The sequence below is a fragment of the Atheta coriaria genome, unplaced genomic scaffold (genome assembly GCF_025399875.1).
Source record: "Atheta coriaria isolate IRGN ID8LTWV9N9 unplaced genomic scaffold, Caltech_Dcor_3.1 hic_scaffold_5_pilon, whole genome shotgun sequence".
NCBI lineage: Eukaryota > Metazoa > Arthropoda > Insecta > Coleoptera > Staphylinidae > Dalotia > Dalotia coriaria.
The window spans coordinates 8649151-8676122 of record NW_027045447.1 but is presented as its reverse complement, the minus strand read 5'-3'; the positions used below and the strand labels follow the sequence as shown (position 1 = coordinate 8676122).

The 26972-nt window shown below is 36.5% G+C and overlaps 2 protein-coding genes across 3 annotated transcripts in view; one reads left to right on the top strand and one right to left on the bottom strand.

Moving 5' to 3' along the window:
* LOC135792862 (xaa-Pro dipeptidase-like) overlaps nucleotides 1-26972 on the top strand; it is a 58976-nt gene that overhangs the window by 4048 nt on the left and 27956 nt on the right. The gene's annotated exons all lie outside the window — the stretch shown is intronic.
* Nucleotides 58-25986, bottom strand: MESR3 (misexpression suppressor of ras 3). Its single transcript, XM_065303636.1, has 3 exons — nucleotides 25503-25986; nucleotides 10831-11199; nucleotides 58-1559 (listed from the first exon to the last, which is right to left on the bottom strand). Exons 2-3 carry the CDS (start codon nucleotides 11197-11199, stop codon nucleotides 996-998), a joined length of 933 nt encoding a protein of 310 aa, XP_065159708.1. The 5' UTR covers nucleotides 25503-25986; the 3' UTR covers nucleotides 58-995.

Genomic DNA, 26972 nt, shown 5'->3' with positions numbered 1-26972 from the left:
GGAAATGATTTATATTATTAAAATATCAAGATGTAATGGTTACAATCATAATCTACATTGTTTGTTTTTATGTTTATTTTTGTTTGTAATAATATTACATTGTACACAGCAATAAACATGCGATCATGTTGTAGTAAGAAAATCAATAGACACAAGAACTCACAATGTTAATCCTCCATTTGCATACAAAAACAATTAATTAATAATTGGTATAATTCGTATAGATATTTGTGGCAAAACTTTCAATACACAAATTTTGCTACAAATATTACAGTTAATCATTTGCACATAATATTATTCTTTAGCCATTTAATTATTATTAAATATATATAATATTTTACTCGTCTGCACTCCACGAGTAATATAAATATAAAATATTTCCCTCGATATTACAAATTCAATTCATTCAATTATTCTTGATATATCACAGTTTTTAAATTTCTAAATTTTATCGACGCTTCCATTTCATTTTGATGCCAATATTTTCAACGAAAAAAACACATTTACGTAATTCTGTTTAAAAATAATTGTAAAACAATATGATATGCTTTTTACACTTGCATTTATACTTTTTTAAATTTATTTTAATTAATAACTTTGAAACTTTCAACTGGTACAAAGTTTAATTCAACGTTTACTTTGAAATTACACTTGTTGGCACAAATTCTCATAATTTCAAGAGTAAACAGACACATAATGCATTTCTATGCAATTTCTGAACTAGTTTTAATCTATTCGTAGCTTTTCTCTTAGCATCTACGTTTTTATAAACAGCGCCTTAAATTCAGTCGACAAATTACTAGTAAACAATAAACCTAAGTAAATACATAAAGTCCCATTAGTAGAGTAATAAAGTCTACGTAAAATTCCTAGTGACCTAATCGATTCAGCTCAAGAAGCAATTATTTCAATAACATTGAAAAATTCAATTGCTTATAAATAAAAATCTTTAAAAATAGTGTTATTCTATGAATTAGAAATTGATGTACGTATTTTTACAATTCTTCACGACTCGCCCGCAGTTTGGGCATGAAGGACGTCAGAGGAACGTATTCTTTGAGTGAAAAGAATTTGCCTCGATCTGCATGCTCAACCTGTGTGATGTGCTGGAAGCAACATGGCAGAGAGATCTGCGTTTTGGGCGGGAGCGGTGCCGGTTTAGGCTGTTTGCGTTCCTTCTTCTTCTTCTTTTTCCCGGGTGTAGAAAGGCAGATATTCTCTGGGTCTGCGACAAGGTGTTCGATATGTGCCCACATATCATGTGCGGCTTCATCCTGGTCAAAACTAAAACCAATCTGGATGGAATGATCCTCGCTGTAGTACATTGTATGGAAGGTAGGCGATGAGACTTTGTATGAGGTGAGGTTGTCGATGGTGTCACGCCATAACATGAACGAGGTACCACGTTCAGCGAGTAGGATTTGAATACGACGCTTTGTACGCGATCTTACGACTCCTTCGTCGTGGAGAACCACAGGTATTCCGGTGAAACGGATTTGCCATTCTTTATCCGCCTGGGATTTCGTGTACAGATTCGCTAGGCATCCGCTGACGTAGACCTAAAATGAAAATCAAAAAATTTAATATTACTGCGTAAATATTCGTAAATTGGAATAAAAATAAATTCAAGGTAATTTTCCGGCATGAATTGTTTGACCTTTGCTGGTAACCAATCAATTATTTATGAGTTTATCGCATTTTCGCGGTGTTGTGCTATTAATAACTCACTAGGGTGTGTTTCTGGTTTCGGTTTACCCAGTGTGTGTTACATACAACCTTCGAAATGAAATGCGTCTTATCAAAACAATGATTAACGTCCGTTCATCATAAAAACCGCACGCCTTTGTTTATTTACTTTATAAATTGCGGTAGGAAAATATTTAACATGGGAAAATGATTTTAATAAAAGCAGAACTATTACGAAATATGTTGTTAGCAATAACGCGTTATTTGTGAGATTTTCAAAAAGAAAATATCCGAAGAAAAATGTAGTAATGTTCGCGGTGACGTTAATATCTTCTTCACAATGGTCGAAACGCGAGGCAAACGAACGGGAAGAAGATTAGACATCCCGGCAGGAAGGCGCAGCACGCAGGAAACTTCCTTCGTGGCAATCGGGAGCCACATAGCTGCTCAGACTGCTGCTATTTTTGCGCGCAACCTCGATGAGAAACTGGAGAGGAAGAAGATAAAATGTTGCGCTCGACGAGGGTCACACGATGAGGAAAAAGTCAGGCGGAGTAAAGCAGTGAAAGTGAAAAGAAACAATTTTCAATTTTGCTGGAATTACGGGCATTCGAGAATGTTTGTTTAGTATAGTAACTTATTCCTAGCGCATTCCGAAAATGATTACAAGTTAAATAAAAGTTTAATAAAAATACCAAAATACAGATTGGTAAAATTTAAAAATCAAAATAGGTAAATATAAAAATTTAACATTTTAAATATTTTAATATAAAAATATTTTTATGAAGAGTTTTACGGTAAAATTTTATTTTCTAAAGCAACAGAATTATTCTCTTGTTTGCGCTCGAGTTTTGCGGGCAGCGGTATACGATATCGCGATGTACATTTAGTAAATTACGTGAAAAGGTCGCATAATTCGAATAGTGGGCCAGGAGAAGCCAGGACTTTGCGTGTTTTCGCGAGTCACCCAGCGAATCAACCCTTTTTATCTCGTCGTTGGCGTAGCGCGCTCGGGTTTCACTTTCTAGGCTCCACTTTAGTGCTCATATCGGTCTCGTCCTTCGTCCTTTTCGACAAAGCACCCGGCCTACTTTATCGTTGTCTCTTTATATATCCATTACTCTACTTTATACCGCACCCGCTCAGCAGTTCTTCTAAAGCGCGTGGAATTAAGGGATGAAAGAATGAGAAAATCGCAACCACGAAATTGGTTAACATGAAAGTGCCTGAATTGATTGGGGAGATTTTTTGAGAGTCATCAATTTTATTTGACCATATTGCGGAGAAATAAATTATAAAAAAAATGATTTTTTAAAACCTTTAACCAGAAACAGAATTATTGTACAATGGATAAAGTATCTTATACATATCAATACTCTATTTATAGCAAAATTACTTTCACGGTAGTAAATTAAGAGAAGAAGGACGAAGAAGGAAAGGAGGAAACTTGTTAGCAAATTGACATATTTATTGCCAGCCAGGTGTGCCGCCTCATCGCGCCGCTAATCGATGAAGAGCTAATTTGATCGCGTTATTAATAACACATCGAGGGCAAAAGTTAATTAAAGGTTGAAATTTTGACGTCCTAGTTTCACTTTGACCTCTTGCCAATAAACAGCAATTTCTATATATTAGCAACAATTTAATACAAAACGTGTGTTTGCAAATTAATCAGAAAAATCAATGACGAATCAATGTTAATTCAATGCTAACCAATGATCAATGCATTTATCCTTGGAATTGTTTATGCATTAAATATTGATACAACACGTGTTAGTGTTAAATTCGATCATCTTTATTTTTAACGTATTTGTAATAAGTTTTAACGATTTTTTTCATATTTATATTAGCTTATCATCTGTTGATGTTTAACTGTAAATGTAAATATTCCTTGAAGTTAAGCGACTGATCAATATTTTATTTTGAAAAATATCATCTATCTGATAACAGAAATCCAAACCGTTGGAGATGCTAAAAAATAATATGTAATTTTTGTTGGTTTTTGGCTTTATCGGGATTTATAATTGAAGATGACTCAACACTCGCAGTTGGTTGTTACCAGTTTTATTGTGTGATCTTGAAAACTGTGTGGGGTACATTTCATCGTCTGGGCTTTGTGTTGGTACGCTCGGTCCGGCAAGGATGTTTAGTCTACATTTATTTAGTCTGAACGAAACAGAGTAACCCCTTGTAGTCTGGGTACGAATTGCTCAACTCAAGGCTCTTTTGACACATTTATTGATATACCTATTCAGTGGTAATAATTGCCGGGACCGTCTAGACGACGTCTCGCCCTATTCACAATAGCTAACGTATAAACACAAAGACCAGATGGTGAAAATTTCCGATATAAAAGGGGCACCTCGAGAGGTGTTCGTCAGTCAGTTCTTCGAGTTCATTTGATGCAGAAGCTAGTACTTATTAATAAACGCATTACCACAACTTCTTAATAAACTTACATCGTGATATTCAAACCAAGTGTCTTTGCATCAATTATAACCCACACTCACCGATCCCACAAATTGGTGACCCCGACGTGATATTAAATTGAAGAACACGTTATCAAATTTTAAGTGTGTGAGCGGTGAGAATAAGTGTACCGAGTAAAAATTAGAAAATCGAAATGGCTCAAAGTACATCCGCGCCGATTCAAATCGCGAGTGCCCGCGTTGTACGTTTAATTCCGCGTTCGGACAATGAAGAAATTAGTGTTTGGTTCACACTTGCTGAGCGCACCTTTCGGCTCACTCAAGTGACGGAAGATGATGAAAAATTGTCCATAGTGTTACAATTTTTGACGCCAACAGACCGTCAAGCGGTGATGGACATAATAGCAAGACCAGACAGCACGTACGACGAAGTGAAGGAGGCATTAATTAAGCGCCTGGGCACCTCCAACGAGGAGAAAATTCAGGCCTTGCTGGAAGGTGAATTTATAGGCGATCGTACACCTTCCCAGTTTCTGCGAGACCTACAGCGGAAAGGTGGTCCACTCGCCGGAGATGCGATCATCAAAACGCAGTGGATGCGTAATTTGCCGGAAGCAACACGCCTAGTTGTATCTGGCGCGCAGAGCGACGATCTCGCCTACTTAGCATCGATGGCGGATGGCATACACGCAGCCACGAAGTTATCATGTGCGCAGCGCAGCCCAGTCCAGCTTCAAGCCAAGGAGTCATCGTTGGCTGAAGTGGTTAACTCTTTGGCTGAGAAGGTAAAAGAACTTACGCTGCACATGGACGAAAGAGTGAAGGAACTTTCGTTGCGCATGGAGGAGAGGAGCGCTATGGAAGTTCTAGAAGTGCAGCATCGTCGTGATCAACATCGCAATCGCCAGCGTTACCGCAGCAAGTCGCGAGGCAAGTCGCAACAATATATTTGTTGGCTTCATGCGCGATTTGGGCCGGATGCGAAGAGATGTGAGCCACCGTGTCATTTTGGTTCGGGAAACGGTGTGGCGGGCAGTCAATAGTGGCCGCGAAAGACTGTCACGCCTCCAAAGCAACCACGCGCCGATTATTTCTAAAGGACAAAAACACTGAGTGCGACGTATATTTAATTGACACTGGTGCGGATGTGAGCGTGTATCCGCGAATCAGAGTGCGTGGACACAATAGTGCGTGCGAGTATTCGTTGGCCGCTGCCAACGGTACACCTATAGCTACTTATGGACACATGAACATTAAAATAGACTTTGGCTTAGGTCGCGAGTTTCTTTGGGCGTTTATAATTGCAGATGTCGATCGCCCCATAATCGGTGCGGATTTTCTGCATCATTTCGGCTTGATCGTGGACATAAAAAACGGTGAATTGAGGGAGGTGGCTTCGGGGCTGACCACATCGCATGGCGAGTTGGCAGTCTGTAGCACTCCGTCAATTAAAGCTATTCAGGGTGCGTCTGTGTTCGGTGAGGTATTAAGTGCATACCCGGACATCACTAAACCGCAAAGTGCAGGTCGTCCACCGAAGCACAATACCGTCCATTACATCGCTACGTCACCAGGTCCACCGGTTGCGCAACATCCGCGCAGATTAGCGCCCGATCGTCTTGCCGCCGCCAAGAAGGAAATCGATGCCTTGATCCAACTTGGCATGGCCCGACCGTCCCAGAGTCCTTGGGCATCACCGATTCATTTAGTGCCGAAGCAAACGGGAGAATGGAGACCATGCGGAGATTACAGAGCATTGAATGCTAGGACCTTGCCGGATCGGTATCCGGTACGTCACATTCAAGATTTTGCTCATGCGTTGCACGGGAAGACTATCTTTTCGACGATAGACCTCGTGCGCGCTTTTCACCAAATTCCGCTGGCTCCCGAGGACATCCCGAAAACTGCAATAATCACCCCGTTTGGACTCTTCGAGTTCACCGTCATGACGTTCGGACTGCGTAATGCTGCGCAGACGTTTCAACGTTTCATCGACGAGGTTCTCCAGGGGTTGGATTTTGCATTCGCATATATAGATGACATTTTGGTAGCATCGTCCAGTGAGGAGGAACATGCAACTCATCTCCATCAGCTGTTCCAGCGTCTGAGCGACTACGGCGTGGTAATTAATGCTGCGAAGTGTGTGTTTGGCCAGGATAGCGTAAAATTCCTTGGATATCTGGTGTCCAGTCAAGGCACCAGCCCGCTCCCAACAAAGGTAGAAGCGATTATGGATTTTACGCAACCTGAGACCGCTAAACAACTTCGGCGTTTTCTCGGGATGATTAACTTCTACAGGAGGTTTATCCCTCGAGCTGCTTCTCTTCAGGCTCCACTAAATGAGCTACTTCACGGCAATGTTAAGGGAAATAAACCCATCACTTGGAATGAGGGGGCATGTGCAGCGTTCCGGGATTGCAAGGAAGCGCTTGCCAAAGCAACATTGCTGAGCCATCCAGACCCTACAGCGCCGCTCGCAATATTTTGCGACGCGTCTGATTTTGCCGTGGGTGCCGTGTTGCAACAAAAAGTGGATGAAGAGTGGCAACCGCTGGAGTTCTTCTCGAAGAAGTTGTCACCGGCGGAGACCAAATACGCTGCATACGATCGCGAGCTGTTAGCCATGTACGCGGCTGTCAAGCATTTCCGGTACATGGTGGAAGCACGTGATTTTCACATTTTTACTGACCACAAGCCTTTGACGTTCGCTTTTGGACAGAAGACGCAGCCGTCAACACCACGCCAGGTGAGACACTTTGACTACATTGGGCAATTTTGTACTGACATTCGTCACGTCGCCGGCGAAGAAAACGTGGTGGCCGATGCCTTGTCTCGTGTTGAGGAGATAAGCATCGCCATCGATTTTGTCGCCCTGGCTGAATCGCAGAAGAGAGATCAAGAGATGACGAAATTCAAGGATGACAGCAGTGGTCTGCAGTTGAAGCTCCTCCAGATCCCTGGAGTTGAGGTATCGTTGGTGTGCGATGTGTCCACATCGAAAGCCAGACCCTACGTCACGCCCGAATTTCGTCGAGCAGCTTTTGCTTCGGTCCATAACATTGCACATCTTGGACCCAAGCCGACAGCTCGTGCAGTAGCGGAGAGATTTGTGTGGCCAGGAGTGACGAGTGACTGTCGGGAGTGGGCTAAGGCTTGCCTAGAATGCCAGCAAGCAAAGGTGTCTCGACACGTATCTGCTCCCATTGGCAAGTTTCCGACGCCCCTAGGAAGATTCGATCATATTCACATCGACTTGATCGTGTTGCCTCCATCCGAAGGACATAAATATTGCCTTACCATCGTTGACAGAGCCACTAGATGGCCTGAGGCAATACCCCTAGTGAACCAGGAAGCATCCACCGTCGCTCGAGCGTTGCTGGAGCAGTGGATCTGCCGCCATGGAGTCCCGGGGAGAATTACGACCGATCAAGGTCGACAGTTTGAATCATTCCTCTTCAAGAGTTTGAATGCCATGATGGGTTCGACGCATCTTCGAACAACCGCCTATCATCCACAGGCTAATGGTATGGTTGAGCGGATGCACCGACAATTAAAGGCAGCCCTGATGTGCCATCGCAACCCAGCATGGACGAAAACACTGCCAATTATCCTGCTTGGACTGCGTAATGCTTGGAAGGAGGACATACAAGCCACACCAGCGGAGATGGTTTTCGGACAAACCTTACGCCTGCCTGCCGAGTTCATAGGCAGCAGTGACAGTTCGCCGGACTTCGGAAACGAGTTCATTAAGAATCTGAAGGAACAATTCCGCGTTCTGTCACCGTCCGAGCCATCCCGACATGGAGAAAAGAAGATATTCCTGCCCAAGTCTCTGCAGGATTGCGAGCAGGTTTTTGTACGTCGTGATGCGGTCAGGATTGGCCTACAACCACCATACGATGGACCATTTCCCGTTATAAGACGCAGTGCGAAAATTTTACACTGCGCATCAACGGTAAAGAGGTTAATGTTTCAATTGACCGGGTGAAGCCGGTATTTGTGGTGCAACCAGAAATGCCACCACCAGAGATGGATGAAGATGACGACGACGGTAGCAGCCATCTAGTATGGCAACCACGCGGATCTTCAACTCAAACGCCGCCGCCGAGTGTGGTGTCACAAGGAAGCAACGATAGCGCGGTAATTGCACCGCCAGCTCAGTTCAATTGTAAATCTCCAGTGAGTGACACAAAGAAGGCATGTGCAAAGACTATCGTTCCACCAAAGAAGGTGCGGTTTAATTTAAATAAAGAGTGCGTTAGGCGATCCAATAGGATTACCAGCGTACCAAACCGATTTCAAGCAGGTTTTAAGTAATGAGTTTTTTTTTTAATGTTAATTGTTTAGATTTTTTTTTGTGTTAAACTTTTTTTTGCTTTGTCAGATTTTGTAATTTTTTTTTGTATTGTTCAAATTTTTTGTGTATTGTTTTTTTTTTGTGTGCCCATAGCAGGCTACGTAATTTTTGTTTCTCGTATAACTTTTTCTCCGGTAAGGGGGTACTGTGGGGTACATTTCATCGTCTGGGCTTTGTGTTGGTACGCTCGGTCCGGCAAGGATGTTTAGTCTACATTTATTTAGTCTGAACGAAACAGAGTAACCCCTTGTAGTCTGGGTACGAATTGCTCAACTCAAGGCTCTTTTTGACATATTTATTGGTATACCTATTCAGTGGTAATAATTGCCGGGACCGTCTGGACGACGTCTCGCCCTATTCACAATAGCTAACGTATAAACACAAAGACCAGATGGTGAAAATTTCCGATATAAAAGGGGCACCTCGAGAGGTGTTCGTCAGTCAGTTCTTCGAGTTCATTTGATGCAGAAGCTAGTACTTATTAATAAACGCATTACCACAACTTCTTAATAAACTTACATCGTGATATTCAAACCAAGTGTCTTTGCATCAATTATAACCCACACTCACCGATCCCACAACTGTACAACTCACCACATAATCTTAGCAACTCATGCGCACGATACTCATCGCTCATGTTCGTGCTTCTCTCACGCGAAATTTGCGCAGTATGTTAATAGGTCATCTCGTTACGAATTTACTAAGCAGCGCCGACGGTGGCGTCATTCGCTATTGACTGCAAGTTGACTTAAAAGGACAATGCGGACGATGGACGAGACAAACACCGTCGAAAAATATTACTTCCACACTTTTCCTGACCCTCCAAACGAATAAAACAAAATTAAAATTTCAAACGCATATTGTTCAAGGTTTTACTTCAGGAAATAAACAAAAAAAATATTAAAAAGTGACACATAACTGATGATAATTCATATCCCATTGGGTTTAAACGCATAAAACTTTATCAAACGATATGAAACGCTGATGTGTGACTTTTTTGTGGATTCCGGGATTACTCAGCGATAGTAACGCGTCAGCGAAATGCGTTTCTTTTGAATAAATCAGTTGAGGTTTAAAAATGTTGTTGACTTCATTCGGTTTTGAATGAATCATTATCAAGTGTTGAGCGTGGGCGTTCATGCAAGTGCACAAACAGAATAAACACCATTGAAAAACGTAAGAAAAGAATTGGAAAAAAAGCGCGCTGGGATTTTTTTGCGGGTATCAATGGCGAAGCTGATTTAAAGCATTTTACGATTGTAATAGTATTCGGAAGCGATCCGGCGCACTTGACTCGAACAATTGATACGTATTCGATTGGAAGCAAGAAAAAAACGTGTGGAAATCCAAGGTTTAGAGAGAATAAAAAAAAGTCAGAAGTAAAGGATTGCCTGCTTAAATCTTTAAATTTATGATTGTACACTGTGGTCCACTTAAAAATAAGTTATAAGACCATAATAACATTTTTAAAGTAAAAATTCAGACAATAAAATAATTTATTTCAAATTAAATCGAAATTAATTTAATAAAACAAAAATGTCTGATATGTTACGACGAGAATTTGTAAAACCTATGAGTATAAATTGTGCGCAGCTTCTCGTTTCGGAAACGATCTTTTGATATTTCTCACGTTCGCATTTACTTTGTGTTACCTATGCTCGAATATTGCGTGTCGTCCATGCTCATATGTTCTTTCTATCGTTTTGTACAGTTTCGAATAGATATTCAAGTTCAAAGTCATGAAAACAGCAAGAATCTAATAACGCACACGAAATCCAATCGAAAATTCCACGCAACACGCGCGGAAGATGTCAGAGAAGGTCAGAGGTCTTCCGATTGCGTGGGCCGCACCAATCGTTTCATTACTAGATGACTATTATGCGCTTATAATCAGCCATTAAAACACGTCATGTGTGTTTCGTCTCATGGACTACAGGGACTCAGTTTTACTACATATCATAATTAATAGCCACGCGAAACAACATCATAACATCATAAACCGTGGCGAAATGCGAGGAAGATTCCAGGCTGTAGTTGATTAATTTATTATTTACGCCACGCACGTCTTTATCTACGTTTTATTTATACTTTTTATTCACGCGTCGACGAGATAAGAATTTTAATCCTGGCACGTTTGCTGTGCTGTAAGGTTCATATGTTTTTCGAGGGCTTGGGATTACTCCATGGAAGCTGTTGAAGCTCTTTGCTAGATATCATTTCCCCGAAGTGCAATATTTAAAAAGTTTACACTTTTATTTCGTATTTTGCGATACAATTTGCGATAGAATTCCAGCGAGCGTCGTTTTTTTACCTTTTTAATATCTTGTGCAAACTTTACTGCTACTGATAAATATTTACCTGCGTTTTTAATCCTCTGTAAGCATATTCCACTTGCTGTTTTTCTAATTCTGAGACAACAACATCGACAGGACTTTCTGACCGTGCGTCCTCTTGTTCTCGTTGCATCGCATCGCTGTTTTCACTTTCGGCGCGTCCTTCGCTTCCTTCACTATCTTTTTCTCCATATGTACTGCCGGAGGCGGTGGTGCTCGAGTCGCCACTACCTTCGCCAGTAGAAGATAACCGACGGCGGTGATGTTGCTCGTATAGATTCATTCCGTATGAATCGTACTTTGGGCGGTTGTACGTGTCTGTCGTTCGGATTGAAAGTGTGGAAATTCTGTGTTCCAGTGGGATTGATGATGTGCTCGTTCTTGATGGATACATCTGAAACAGAAAAATATATTTTTTAAAGAAATGCTTTGATTTGAAACGCGTATATGCGTAAAAAAATACTTTTTCCGGATATGAATATTTTTAATTGTAAACAAATCCTACAAATGTACAAAATGTGAAGTGACTAGACTGACTACAGTGTAAACTAGTCCGCTTTTGCATTTTACATTGCGCGCAGACCTCGGCAGCAGCGCTTCCTCGATCCTAGTGCTCTTCTGCTCGTTGTGTTCCTTGTAAAACTTCATGCATTATGCAGTCGCGCATCAGACCGGCAGGCGTTGAGAGTGGTTAATGCGTCTGGCGCCTCCGACCGTAGCCGCTCTTGTATATTATCTATGGTGAGATAAAACCTTCATGCAAAATGACTTGCACTATACTTCTAGATACTACACTACCTCTAGTCTACCTCCACTACCTCCACTAGAGTTAACCAAACTTTATTAAGCCGTAGTAACTAACCCGACAACTTGACATTGACAATTATTAAATTAATTTAAGTTTTTTTGGGTTAAAGTTAGAAAAAATAAGGTAAAATTTTCAATGTTTTGCGTTCACTTTGAAGTAATTTTTTCCTGTGCAATGAGACCTGCACCGCCGCTCTAATCATAATAATTAGACTTCATGACCGAGCGCATCGTTAGACGTTATTGTGTCTCTCCTTTTCTCTTTCCGACTGTTGCATTCCTTATCATGTCCGCATTCACGCTCCGGGTTCTCATATTACTTTGTTTTACAGTGGAAAACAGTTAAAACCAGTTCAAACAATAATTACATGAGAAAATTCATCGTATTTTTTTACAATAACGACATAAAGACAAATAAAAATTATTTTTTTCTATTATTGGATGCAAATGTGTTTGTAACACTTTCACGCAAAAACCACTGAACAAATTTTCACAAATTTTAGGATACAGATAGTTTTGACACAGGAAAAGCAAATAGGTAACATTTTGACGTAAAAATTTAACTTGTGGGGTGAAAAATAAGAGATAAAAGTTTGAAAGTTGATATGGATATTCAGTCATAGTTACAGTTATATAATTCAACCCAAGGTGGTGTAAAAGTGCATAATTAGCATTTTTCATTTCTTTAATATAAAAACAGTGAATTTTAACACTCTGAAGAACTTTATTGCACCAAAACTATGATTAACACATGATTACAAGAACAATTGCGTCAAACAATTAGATATTAACGCATTTACACGATGCCCTGAGCACAATACGCACTTGAGTCATATCTACAGTAGTTTAACATTAGTATTGTTCTTTGCTGTATAAAGCAACAACACAAAAAAACCAACGAATTTTGTAATTCTATAAGGCGAATGAAATGTTAAAGTGCTCCCAGTCATAATTTTATTGCCAGTGTGTTATTACCGAAAGTAGAGCAAGTTCTCTTGTTCTTGTTTTTTGCGACTGCGCTTTGTCTAGAACGTTAAAAAAACCTCCGTTTGTTTTACTCGCAGAAATGAGTGAATAATGCAGAATAATGTTTATAATTTAGTCACGACGCGCTCCCAACAAGTGCGGTTGGAAAACCAGAAAAAGCTACGACATAAAATATGCATTTGTGGGTTTGTTCATCAAATTACTATAAAGTTACAATAAACATTGCATTGTACATAGCCGACATAACAGTAGATATAAAATTACACATTGTCTACCAAAGTTTGTGTCACTGTATATCCTGTGGCGATGGTTTCTTTGCTTGTCAAGAAAGGAAACGCTGATTTATTATTAAATTAAACCTCGGGTGGTTAGATAAGAAAATTAATAGCATCGGCAAATTGCTGTAGTGTTCGCTTTTCTGTGACGCGCGTATTAAAACCACAAGCAAAAAAATAATTCAGCTGTGCGCACATTTTCAGCGCGTGTAATTGAACTTGTCGTCTCGTCGATGGCGGCGAAATAACTTGGCGACGAGGAGTGAAGAAAAAAAGAACAGAAATGTAACATCACAGTGTGCGATCGAACTTTGCTCCAGGCAGAAAAAAATCATCGAGAAAGTGAAGAAATAGCAGCTGGATAGAAAAAATAAAGATGAGCAAAAAGTTTATTGCGACACGTGTCGTTGAATCCCAAGACCCCCAGACACCCGGTGGTATATTCCGGAAATTTATTGAGTTTATTTAGTTTTTTAAGCATGAAATATCAAAGTTAGACTTGGGCCAGATTGGCTTTTATTTTTATAGTTACAGTGACCTTAGTAGGCGCCAGATTAAAAAGTTATCATTATTAATTAATTATTCGTAATCTGTTTCTGCTATCATTGTTATTCTTTCATAAATAGGTTCAGAATTAAATTCTCTACAGAACTACGAAAGCGCTTTTTGGTCAGATTATTGAACAAAAAGTTATTGACAATTAAAGTTCAGATTTAAAAAAGTTTGAATTTTCAACTGAAAATATATTCGAAAAATTAAAATTAATTCAAGTTGATTATTCTTCAAGCAATCTAAGAACTCCGTGACTGAACCATACAGTGTGTAACGGATAATAAGCAAAAATGAAATAATGTAGATTGCCGAGTGGACAAAGCATGATGCATATGAAAATGCATCTCTAATTGAGCATAATTAACGTTAATGATGGCTAATCGTAATTGTGCTTACTAGGGCCGTAAAATTTAAAACTTGAAGCATCCTCGACGGCTGCATTATTACACGTTATTACATGCTTTACATGCGTTGTTAAAGTGCGAGTGCATCCTATTCAGGCTTCAGACGCCATCAGCCATTGAACTTTCCATAGATTAATTGAAGGCTTTTACTCTATACGTAATGGGTTCTATAATTAACTGTGCATGAGAAATTAAATCATTCCAAATATTAGGTTAGGTACTTATTGTATATCCGATAAATGCAAGTTGGAGTTGGTTTGTTTGTGTCTCTTTCACGCGAAAACTATTGAAGTAATTTTTATAATTTTTGGTATAGAGATAGTTTTGACCAAGGAAAATTATATAAGCTTTCCATTTCTTTGAATTAAAATTTTGATTTTAATTTACTCTTTTTTATTAAAATCCGATTTTATATAATGTCAAGTAAATTATGTGACACTGTATATTAAGTATTACTTAATTGTGTTGTAAAATGTCAATTGCACGTGTCGATTTGTGCCGGATTTATGCTAGATGGAATTAATTTGCATCCGCTGGTTTCGATTAACTCGCAATAATAAAGTAAACGTCGACATACCGCCGACAAAAAATAAAGAAATCAATTTGAAACTCAAAGTCATTCGCTTACAATTTATACGCATTACAGAATGCAACGCAATCAAAAGTTTTTCTTATATTTTCTTTCTTAATTTAACAAAAAGCATTTTCTTTAAGTTTCAACACAAAACTTTGCTCATAACATAACAGTGGATTGTTGTTGTCAGTCGCCTAATTGTTGCTAAATAACTGAGTATACTCTTTATGTTTTCTTGTTATTGTTTAATTTCGCGCATCGTCTGGCCAGTATATTGTTTAACACAAGTTGTCATTGTTTTCTTTACAGTGTTGTTAGTATTCGTATTACGAGCGAGTCGTTGCAGAGTCGTCATCAACGTTTTAAATACCAAATATGATGTCATATTTCACACTCTTTGACTAATTCATTATTATGCTCAGACATTAAAAGCAACAAACATCTGCGACACAAGAAAACATTAACGAAACAACAATACAACGCAAAAATTCTGTAAAATTAACAAAAATGTGTAAACTTTAAAAATTGCGTCATGTTTTTGTTATATTTTGTCGGCAAAAAAATATTTTTCTTGTTTTTTTTCGAAACAGGAAACAGCGAAAAATATTTAGGTGCTTATGAATATCACGCTTTATGTTTTTCTTTACTCTCATTGTGTGTTGGGGATGTTGCATCGAGTGAACGAGCAACCAAACGAGCCGACCCCTTCTGATCAGGTTCATTATGCATGCATGCACCCAACTTCACTCCGGGGGCGAGATAACCCCGAGGACATAGCGTTCGATTTTTCCGGACCTTCGCAACGCGGAAAGCCTTTTAGAACCTAACCGGAATTTCACTTTATATTAAAGTTTATGCTCTCGCGTAAATATTGCCAAACCTGAAATTGACACGTAACGCAACTTAACCCATAAAATATAAAATATTTTCATATTTTTAGAATATCTCGTGGAAATTTAACAACGTGTATAATCAACGAAGCGGACAGAAAGCTAAATGGACAAAGACCATCCGCGGAAATTGTCTATTTGCTCCTTTTTGCATGTTTCATGTTTTTTTTTTCTTGCCATTTTCCTCTCAAACTGTTGGTTGGCAGGAAAATAGTCTCGTTGTGCGCTCACGAAGTCTATGACTATTTTTAGCCTCACCCACCTTTTCACGCAGACAATGTGACGGCCGGCCGGCTCACGAATGAGTTGTTTATTAGTCCACTTTGTTATAAACGAGTACACAGACAATTTGAGCAATTTTTGCACGTTTTCACGTCATGCGCGCTTAATGCGCTCCATTTTTGCGCGCCAGAAGCTAGCTAACGAATTGTGTTTGCCTCGCCATAAAATTGCTGTTTATTGGCATGTGCCGCACATGTGGGTGCACTCAATGGCTCCGGACTACAATCGTGAACGTGACTTATCATAATTTCCCCATTGATTACGATCGATGATTAATTATTAGACGTGAAGGCATTGTTTTGTTCGGTTTGCGCATTTTGTCACAATCAGGTAGAGTACATGAGTGCATTTTCGGAATTATTACTCACGATGACGCAAAAGTATAGGAAACATTAAATTGATTACGATTGTTTCACTTTTTAAACAATTTAATTATCCGAAAATAAATTCTGAAGAGACTTCCGTGTTTTTATTACGCTGGAATAATTATAACAACGAGGTAATTAGACAACAAGCGATTTGATCTTGTAAATAATTCATCACGCAATTTTAGATGCAAATGATGCAATTTTTTAATCATTTACGTTGAATAACTTGCATTTCAACATGAAATTACATTCGGACAGTCGTAATAATAAGATTAAAATCATTTACATTCACGTTTTACTCTTATTTTCATAGAAATAAACATTTTCTTACGTAGAAGTTGTTTTAAATCACATTTATTCTCATGAAATGAATATACTATCAAGTTAAATATGAATAAACTGCTAGAAATCTATTTAGTGTGTTTAACTTCAATATCAGTATTTCTCTCTGATAAGCAAAGTAAACATGAACGTGCTATTATCAGATAGTCACCGCTTAACTGATAAAATAAAACGTTTGAATCGTGCACCATTTATAATCAATATAATATTTATAGAAATATGTATTTCAATCGTGTTGAATTCAACTTGTAATTGCATCTGAAAGACTAAATATTAAACTTTGTTTCGGACGAACAGGCAATTAACCAATAACTAAATTTACTAATTTCACAATTTCTACCCTAATTCGTTTATTCTACCCGGGGTAGCAAGTTTGAGTTCAGCATACGAGTAGTTTGAGTTGAGAGAAATAAGCGAACGCAAAACTTTTGTACAAATTAGTTTCGTAACTGTAACTTTCGGACATGACCAAAACTACGCGTGTAAATGTATCTATTCAATTTAGTTTACAAAGCGTTTTAAACTTTTACATATGCAATAAATCATTTTCTATTATATATTATTATCAATGCATAAAATATAATAATATTTATTAAATATATAAAATTTAATTAAAAATTATTAATTATTAATATTATTCTTATGTAAATTATCACCCTATATAATAATTGTTACGTGCTAATAAAGTTTGGCATGTTGAATAGATTATATTCACCCGCTTAGACGAAACTGATACAATCAGCGTGAAGTTTTATAGTTCGAAGGATGCGCTGAATGGTAATCGCGCTAACTTTATTCGAAACGTGAAAGTTATTAATATTTGTGGGAAAACATGCGAGGCGGCACGTTTTCACAAGGTGTGCATCACTGAATTAAACGTTGATGGCCTCGATAATGGCTGTAAGTACATAGGTTCAAGTGAATTGTGCGAAACGTCATCTTTATCTACTGATAATACATTAAGATTCAGGATAACTCAAACAATGGGGTTGCAGTAATGTAATTAATAATATACCTATGTAAGGTATTTTGTGATAATATTTATTTTTATCAGCGAAGCGAGCTAATTTTAGTAATATTGAGATATAAAAGGTAGAAATCATTTTTTTAAATTAAAATTTTCGTATTTTTTTTGTATTTAAATCAATATTTGCCTAAAAACTTAATTTATGTTAATAACAGAACAACTACAAATGAAAGACAAATTTTTGTAACAAAAGCTTGGCTCCGTAAGTTCTGAAATTAAATTCTGATTCTTATTCCAAAAAATTTCAAATTTGTAATGAAGTAGTTCTTAATAATTGACCAAAGGAGTTAATATTTGTAAATAATGTTTGTCAATTGTAAACGGTTGCTGCATTCCAATTGCAAAATGTAATTTTGTCCACTTGTCTACTTTTTCCTATATGGCCAACAAAACCGATTGCGGTAACCACTAGAAAAGTCCGCAGTTAAGTGATTGATTGGTTATTGTTGTCCGCGAGCCGGTTAGCCGGGTACCGTATGCATGCATTTGCCTTGCTTATCACCGATTCAACCATGTCCAAACCAGCTACCGTGAATCATGAAGCATGAAACTCTATGAATGCATTTTGCGGTTCGCTTCTTGCGACGTTCGAAAAAACACAAAAATTTGAATAAACTCCGGTATTAATCCTCCAATATTAATAACTGTAATCTGCGTTAACAAAGAAAGATATAAATTATGGAAATATTTGGAGCATGCCAACCAAAATCGCAGTTACGCTCTGAAAGCATTTATGAAGATATATTATTTGATTAGTAATTTTCATCATCAAGTGCAAATCGTGAAAATTTCGAAATTCAATTCGATTTCCATTGAGAATACATAAATCTTCCGAGTTGGAAGCGGTGAATGTCGCAATCGAACGAATCTCACGACATGCAGACAGGCACGCCACGTTTAATGTCGCGGCGCGGCGAGAAGATGAGCTTTTAACGACATGTGCAGCGAGAGACAAACGTTTATCTCGGCGCATTTGGATGGCAAAACAAAAGGTAATAACACATGCGCGTATAAAATCGCGACTGCAACGCCGACACGTTCGGTATATTATGTTATGCGAGACGGGATCGTTTAAAATTTAATGTCGAAACACTCACTGCGCGCTTTGAATACTTGAATGTTTTGCTCGTACAGTTTTGTGTGAGTAAATGTAACGCATTAACTTCATTAGTCGTATGTTCAAGTGGAAATATGAATTTTAAGATTATGTTTAGACATAAAAGGAAAATTTCAGTTTTTAATTGTTTTCTGTGCATTGTAATGCTTAAAATAATTGAAAATAGGAATCAATATAAGTAAAAGAAAGTCGTGTTGTGTTAGTTACGGTGTTTATAACTTAAGAACAGCTTGACAAATTTTGATGATTTATGATTTGTTGGATTTGTCTTAGCCTCGAATAGGAGAATAACTATTAAAATATTGAAAATTATTCATTAAAGGGTGTTTAATGTGAGATAATTGAATCCGAGATGACGCCAATGTGCATTATTAACATTTATCATTTCTATCAAAGAAAATTGCGAATCTTATTGATGTAATCGACTCATACTACGTCTTGAAGAAGAAAGTAACCATTAATTACATTTTTACTAAAAACTACGATGACGAATCGCGTGCAACAGCTAATTCATTGATAAATGAATCATTAATTCGTAGAATAGTTTACACTTCAACGTTGGAAGTGGAAAAACTGCGCACAATCTGATCTGTTAAGTACACTTTTAAGTCGTAGTAGGTAAACGTGTTTAGAGTTTAAACAGTGAATCATTTCGTTGCTTAATTTGACTCACATGTAACCATATAGGATTTCTAGTTTAATTTTGTTTCATTTTAATTATTCTTTTTATAGCGGAAATTTACTAAATGTGAATTCGAAAATATTTACTTCTAATTAAATTAAAACGTAAAAAATTAATAAGGAAGAAGCAACCAACGGTTTGTTCTGTACTTTGAAATTCACAGTCGTTAAGTTTATTATTATTAAGTCCATTGTTGCTTTTGTCTTCTGAGTTTTGATTTAATTGCCAACTCAATTCCGGAATGCCTTTGTTGTCTGAATATCTGCGTGCTTAGAACTTTGCCTTACAAATACAAATATTTAATAAACAACTCAATGAAATTTTAATACTTTACATAAGCAGAAGTTTAAACCAAATTAGTTATGTCATGAAAACTCAGCGTAGAGTATATTATATTATTGCTGGTCGTAACTTCTGTCAGGTTTTATTACTATGCTACATATTTCTATGCATGGTATTGTTGTTAATTTAATTGTGGAACTCTTCGTTGTAGGAATTAATTTTTGCTGCTTGTGTTATTATAGTCTAGCACACGTCTAAGTACACGAGTGCTCATAAACAGTGCTAATTCTTAGTCTACACGGAACTGATGTTAGAAATTAAAACAGAAGAGGATCACATTATATATGACAATAAACGGGAAGAAGAAAAAACGGGGTTTTTATTTGTTTCATTGTTTGACGAGTTATATAAGCAGAATATTAATATGGTAATAATTTATTGACTTTTGTTTGTTTGTAACTCTTTCATGCAAATATTTCTGTAGCAATTTTTATTAAACTTTGGTATTATGTAGCTTATTTATCAAAATAGAATATAGGCCAGTTTTGTCGCAAATATATAACTAGAAGGGTGTAAAATATGGGATGAAAATTGATATAGCAATTAATTGAAGTTATAGTTATATAAATGGAATCGAGAGGGCACCAAAGTACATTTCTCTTTTATTTAAAATAAAATGATGAAGTCAGAACATAACAAAATCAAAAAAACTCAAAATTTCCAGGAAATAAATGTTGCATTTATGGTTTTTGAACATAATTTCAGTTAAATTTGCGAAATAATTTATTTAATTGCAAAAGTCGTAAATAATTTAATTATAATTTTCCATATTTTGCAATTTTCAATTACAGACTTGTCATGATAATTACACAATTAATGATAATTAAACAATCTTTACCTTCTCCTCGTAATTACCAGTTAGATTTCACGAGCTGTTTACTTTTACCTTTTAATCTTATTAAATCTTCGAAGTAATTGCTAATTTGTATAATTTTCAAAAAGTTCTTTTTTACTTTTACTTTCCAGCAACGATTAATTTTTCACATCTTGTGATTACAGATAATTAAATCGAATTAAGATCGATTTGGTGAAACGTGCACACCCGTATTATGCGATTAATTCGTGCGTAATTCAACAAGATTACACCCTCATGTTAACACGATAAATCCGCGCATTAACTTTCACATTAAATGTTGACTACATCCAAAAACGTTCCAACACAACCAAAAGCTAAATGCAATCAAACGTAAACGTTTCTCTATAGTCATAAATTTTCAGTTTCGACTGCATCAGAATGGAATTTAATGAAATCGCGCATCGACACAGTGCAGCGATAACATGCGCGATTTAATTTGATTTAATCGAATTAATTGAATTCCCTTTGCATGGCGTTTAGCTCGCATGAAAGCATTGACAACATCACACATTAAATAATGTGATATTTGTCAATTTCATGAATTGTGATGAATTGGATTACTCAATTTAATGGACGTTCAATTAATTAATTGAGAAATCAAATACAGAATTATTTCATTCAAAATTTTATTCATAATTAAATAATTGAACAATAAAAATATATTATATAGCTACACATATACCACTTAATATTTAGTTTTGGTTTAGTTGAGGGTTGATTATAATTGTCGTGGGGTGCAAAAACCACACCCGCATTAAATTCAATACCGCAATACTTGAGTATGAAGCATATGCAGTTTTTCTTTGCATAGAATCACGTTTCATGAACTTCCGCAAAACGCAATGACTCACTGAGTAACAACACGCTAGAACGGATTGGTTATTCAATCACAATCTATGTATTGTCATCATATACGAATATAAATTTCCACAATAAAAAAATATACCGAGTGTTGCATATTTTTTAAGATTATATAACATAGGTACTTATATTTCTATGTTTAAGAATAATTATGCAAATTATTCTTATATATGTGAATCACTCTATACTCAGTACAATTACAAACATAAAATATTCCTTTATAATTAGTCTGATTATCTTTGTTTTATTAGGACTTAATAACAGACCAGAATTCTTATTAACTCTTAAAAGTTAGATAACGTCAACAATATCGAGTTATGTGGTTTAATTTGTGCCAATTTGTTCGACATCACTAATAAAATCAACAATAGCAAAAGAGATTGCATGATATTTTCATAGATATTCGCTCACGACAGCCACGAGCAAAGCAACGATCTAAGTACGTTAAACTAACAAAAAATGTCATTAGACTTGCATAACAGAACAATAACGTCATCAAGCGTTCGACAAACTTTAAACTTTACCATTCCGAGAATATGAGCACTGATTACAGTGTACAATTAAACGCAAATGGTGAAAATTAAGATAAAATAATATCAGATGTAATTTTAGTTATGGTGTGTGCTAATAAAGTCAAAAGGGAAGTTGAATGCGTTTAAGACTTTTAGTGGCGAACTTATACCTTCATTTGCATGGGTGTTTGTCCATTTGTGAACGCAGTTTTCTACTCTGGCTGGTTAATATTATTGCATGCTAATGATACGCTAATAATGGAAGTTTACAGCGGAGAGTTTGCGAAAGTGCAAACTTTGCACTCGCCTCGTGTCGCCTTTCGTTGCAACAAACGCTTTTTACATGTTTTGCACTCTAAAAGAAGTAGCTTACACTTTCAACAACAATACGCAATGCTGACATAATAAATCTAAGAGTTGAGATTTAATCAAATTTTTATATTAAGAAATTTTACAAAAAAGAAACAACAATAAATTACAAAATTTATAAAAATTGAATTTTTAACAAACAAACATTGGCGAAGAAAGAATCAAACATAATTTGCAAATAAAGTTGCATTTTTCACTACAAAACGAAATTAAACTTGGATTTTTGTTTGCAATTCTCGATTAAAATGTGATTAAAACAAACTTCAATTTAATTTTACACTCCCTCGTAATTAAACACAATTCAGCTTACTTCTGGATATCGTTTTACTATCACCTTTCTATCACTTCCACGATGTAATGCGCAGTTAATGATTACATACTCAAGTTAGGTCTTGCGTTTCATTCCGGCAAACTACACGTTCTTCTCGCCGGAAAAATGATATAAGAATGTGACTTGTCTGCAGCTACTGAATGCTACTCGTACTTTTAATGAGTACTTACGAAGAACAATAGGAAAAAGCTTTCACCAATTTCTTTGGATTTTATTAGCATTTGTTTCCTGATACTCATAGATCAACGTAGACAACGTGACTGATTCTGCATTATGATTGAATTCGCAAAATTATTTCCTTCAACATTTCGAATGTGATTTTTTGTAAATAATAATTTACAAAATGCGGATGTTGCATTTATGCGCATAACCCATTTATTTATAAATCACAGTCGTGAATATAATGAATTATAACATTGTACATGGTCGAATGCGTTGCAAAGTCATTGTATAAAGAATTTAATACGTTAATTATTACCACGATTAGCACATGAACACACGTATTGTTAGTGTGTTTATTTATATCGTAGATATTCAACAAACAATTTCCACGCTGGCGATTCTTGTCGACGCTGCGTGCTGCGTTCTTCAAATATTTATCGGCTCTTTGCACGGTTCAACGTTCAAGCATTTATGTTGATGTTTGATGTTTAATTTACGGTTGAATTGTGTGTGGTAATCACATGTAATCGGACCCTGTGGATATCTGCAATTCATGACGGCAACCATTCTCATTATTCAGCAATTACAAATAAGAGTCGCATTGCTTTTTAGAGTTTTGTAAAACACACAAACAAAAAACGTTTTAACGTGCGTACTGCTAGTTGTATGATATTAGCATGTTGGGGAATGATGTGAAGTTTTAAGTTTTTCGTGCATTTTGTGGCATTGCCTCGCAGGCTTTGAGTTTTATTTAGTTTAACCAATACACGGAAAGAGTTTTATGGATGAATTGGTTTTGCATTATTTTTATTTGCGGTAGAGGAGATTATGTTTTGAAACTTTTGACAAAAATGTTGTTTTTCCCACTTATCAAATGTAATCCAAGGTTTATTTTATCTCGTTATCAAATTTATATTGCTCAAAATTAATGGATTAATGGATTTTATCAAGTTGAAAAAATTGAGTATAGTGTGGGTGTCAAGTATGTTCCGATAAAATAATATAGGTATTTAATTTTGGTTTTCGGTGAATTTACCGCAGTTAATCAACAGTTGCAGATTAGGAAAACTTTCATAGAAAATTTGATAAACTTAAATTTTTCCCTGGCCAATTTTTCTGATTGTATAAAACGTTTAACTCTGCAAAACCTTAAGGCCAATGGCCTGTGTACTTCCAGACACTTGGCTGGTCTATTCCTTCTTCTTGCCTCTACGATTTAAATTTTGTAGAAGACATTGTGATGACGTATACGCTCACGTCATCGTCGCGGAATCTCTGTAATTTAAGTCGGGACATGTCTGAAACACTCAACATACCTCAAGGTCCAAACCGAACCCCAAGCTCGGACCCTTCATAAATCCTCCTTAGTTGCGCCCATCTAGACACACACACATTCATGTATTCAACTAACAGAATGAACAGGTAAAAACCTTCCATCTTCTACTATTTTCACAGTTTCTTTCTTATAACTATCTATTTCCGAAGTATCCACTTGTACCTATAGTTACTTCTCGGTATACCTACAACGAAGACGTTTTATGACTTTTCTTCTAAACTTCAAAATCAACGACTACCGGCAACACGCACTATTGTTGTGTGTTAACGTGACGAGAATAATGCTGCTTTTCGATTAGTAAAATCATGCTCATGGTGTTAACAACAACCCGTACTTACGTAGAATATAAAATACAGAAGATTTTACTTGAATGTGTCATCAATTTCGTGTTTAGCAATACGTGAATCACATTTTTTACTTAACTGCAGAGGTATTTATGGCTTTTAAGATAATTTTATTACGATTAAACAAAAATTATCTCTAGAAATTTTAAAAACGTAACAATTTTTGGTTTTATTTGTTTACAAAAGTTACCATCGCATGTAATCGTGGAAAAGTAAACATGTTAAACAAATATTTGCATTTTCAACATTAATTTATTCTTCAAAGCAACATTAGATTCTCATTATATTCATAAAATTTTTCATTTACAGGATGTTTGGCTTAATAATTGTTTTTTTCTTCGTGTTGCTTTGTAAAGATATGTAATTAAATGTTCACTAATTGACTACGTTTTCTACTGGTAAACCAGGAAATAATATCCACTTTGGATGATTATACTCATCCCTTCGAAATAGTCACGTCTCATAACTCAAAAATATTCATTTCCGCCATTCGCGTCGCATTTCGGTCACACGTTCATTCATATTTTGTTTTTACTACGTTAACTTCACACCCATCATATGTTGCAGTACGTTGCCGGCTCAAAAACATTTCCAAATCGACGATGTTTTATTTTTACTGTTTGTAGTTTTTATATTCACGTTTTACGACTGCGACGACGCTTTCCTGACGTTGCGTCGTGTTTTTCGCTTTTGGGCAATGTGGCATGTGTGCAATATGTTGAATTATCTCGTATCTCGCTGCTTTTTATTTTAAATTTACATTTGTTATGCGCGAGTGCTCGTGCATACTTCCTATATTTCAATATTTACGCTTCGTACAATATTTATAGATGAAATATTTAGGTACCTGTACGTGAATTTCAAAAAACAAAAGAATAAAAAATTTACAAGGGTTTTTCTTCTTCAAAAACATCAAAATTTTTATATTAATAAAATATTAACAGATATAAAGTACCTGTATACTTAAGTACGTATGTCTGTATTCGTACATCGTTCATAACTTTACGTGGCACATTCAGAAAACGGGTTGTAATGGAAATTGTTGGGAAATATCTGAGCCGGTGCATGAATGCGCCGATGCAACCGGGCGAGTAATGGGTCGCTGACCGATGAAATTCGAATCTGGACAAGACATCTTCGAATAAGATGATTCCTCATGACATGCATGAGTTAAAAAACGTGTTTTCCCTTCATTCATAATAACAAAGTAACAAAACAACCAAACAACTTATTCTACTTTAAAAATATTTTATAAATATGAAAATTGTGTAACTTACGATATTTTTAAGTTGTTAGTTGATTAAACCGCGTGAAATATCCAAAAATCCTTGCGTGTTATCACTGTTTGCGTTTCCCAATGTCGCACCGTGCACTAGCTTCCAAATGGTTCGACTTGAACTCGCGTCAAGTCAAGTTTGAAAAACTACACAAAAGTTGACAACTTTATGCGCGAATCGTCACACACTGTTGATCACCCCTAATAATTATTGTTCTCCACGGTTCTTGCTAGGAATGTATATTCTTCCGCCCTTTATAGTAATAATACTATTATTAACTCACGCACTCAGCTCAAACAAGTTGATTTTTTAAAATATCCTGCGTGATTATATTTGATTTATTCAAATTATTTCGGCCGGCCGGCGTAAAGCCGCAGGAAAAACTCCGCGAAGCTCGTGGACGCGTGAAAAGTAAAAACATGCGCACGATCGAAGCGTCGCGCGTCGGGTCGGACGAGCGAATGCTCATCGAAAGCGTTCCAAGCTTCAACCTACAAGTTTCGCGCCGGAGTCGGCCGGAGTCGACAATTTACTCCCCTACCAACATTCGTCGTGCTCATGCTGTTGAATGTACTCATATTCCTGCTGTATGTACGTAAATTGTGCAGTGTGGCAGGTAGAGCAGGTAAAAAAAACAATTTAGAGAAAAATTAAAAAAAATTAAAACGAAAAAAATAATAATTTCGCTCATTTCATGTGTAAGTTTAAGGTTTAAGACGGTTTAAGTGCGTATTACAACTTGGAATTCCATCCGGAGCAAGTCGTTAGACGAGATTCCTCTTGAAGCGTTTTAAATTTTACGATTTGCGTTTTTTTGCCATTCGGATGCATCCTCCTAGAGAAACATGTTCGTTTTTTGTGCTCTAACTAGATTTATGGTCAACTCTCATTACTTTTACTTCTGTTTGGTGAGAAAATGTTTGCCACAATTTATCTGCATATGATTTACATAATTTTAAATATTCTTGGCGTGTTTATTCTAAATTTGGGTAAAAAAAAAACATTTCTGTTGCAAACATAAATTTTGATGAAAGCTCTGGTTATAAAATTGATTAAAATGTTGTTTTTATATCTGGAAATCAGAAGTATTGCAATTTATTAGTCAATTCTTTCCGTGCAAAATCGAGACACATCGCTAGTAATTTATAAAATAAGTTAAATGACATAAAATTGATTTTTCTAAAAATAATTTTTAAATTTGCATTTTAGTCGTAAGTGAAATAACTTATTCACACATAAATATTCCCTTCACGTTGTTATATTATTTAAGTTTCGGATGTAATACAGCCTCGTTAAGCATGCACCACACTATGTATGCAATGCGGATAGTTTTTTAAATTTAAAATGGAAAACTTTTCGATTTCAATTCCTCGCTCGCATCTGCTGCATGATGGAAATAAATCTGTATGCAATGCAACATTTCGTCCCGACTTGCTTGCAATTTTCCTCTGATACATCTTAACATTTTTC

What these genes read in the sequence shown, in the direction of transcription:
- MESR3 (XM_065303636.1), bottom strand. Translation starts at nt 11,199, where the DNA reads ATGTATCCATCAAGAACGAGCACATCATCAATCCCACTGGAACACAGA. An exon ending in ACAGAGGATTAAAAACGCAG is followed by an intron (nt 1,560 to 10,830) that starts GTAAATATTTAT and finishes TTTTCATTTTAG; the next exon opens with GTCTACGTCAGCGGATGCCT.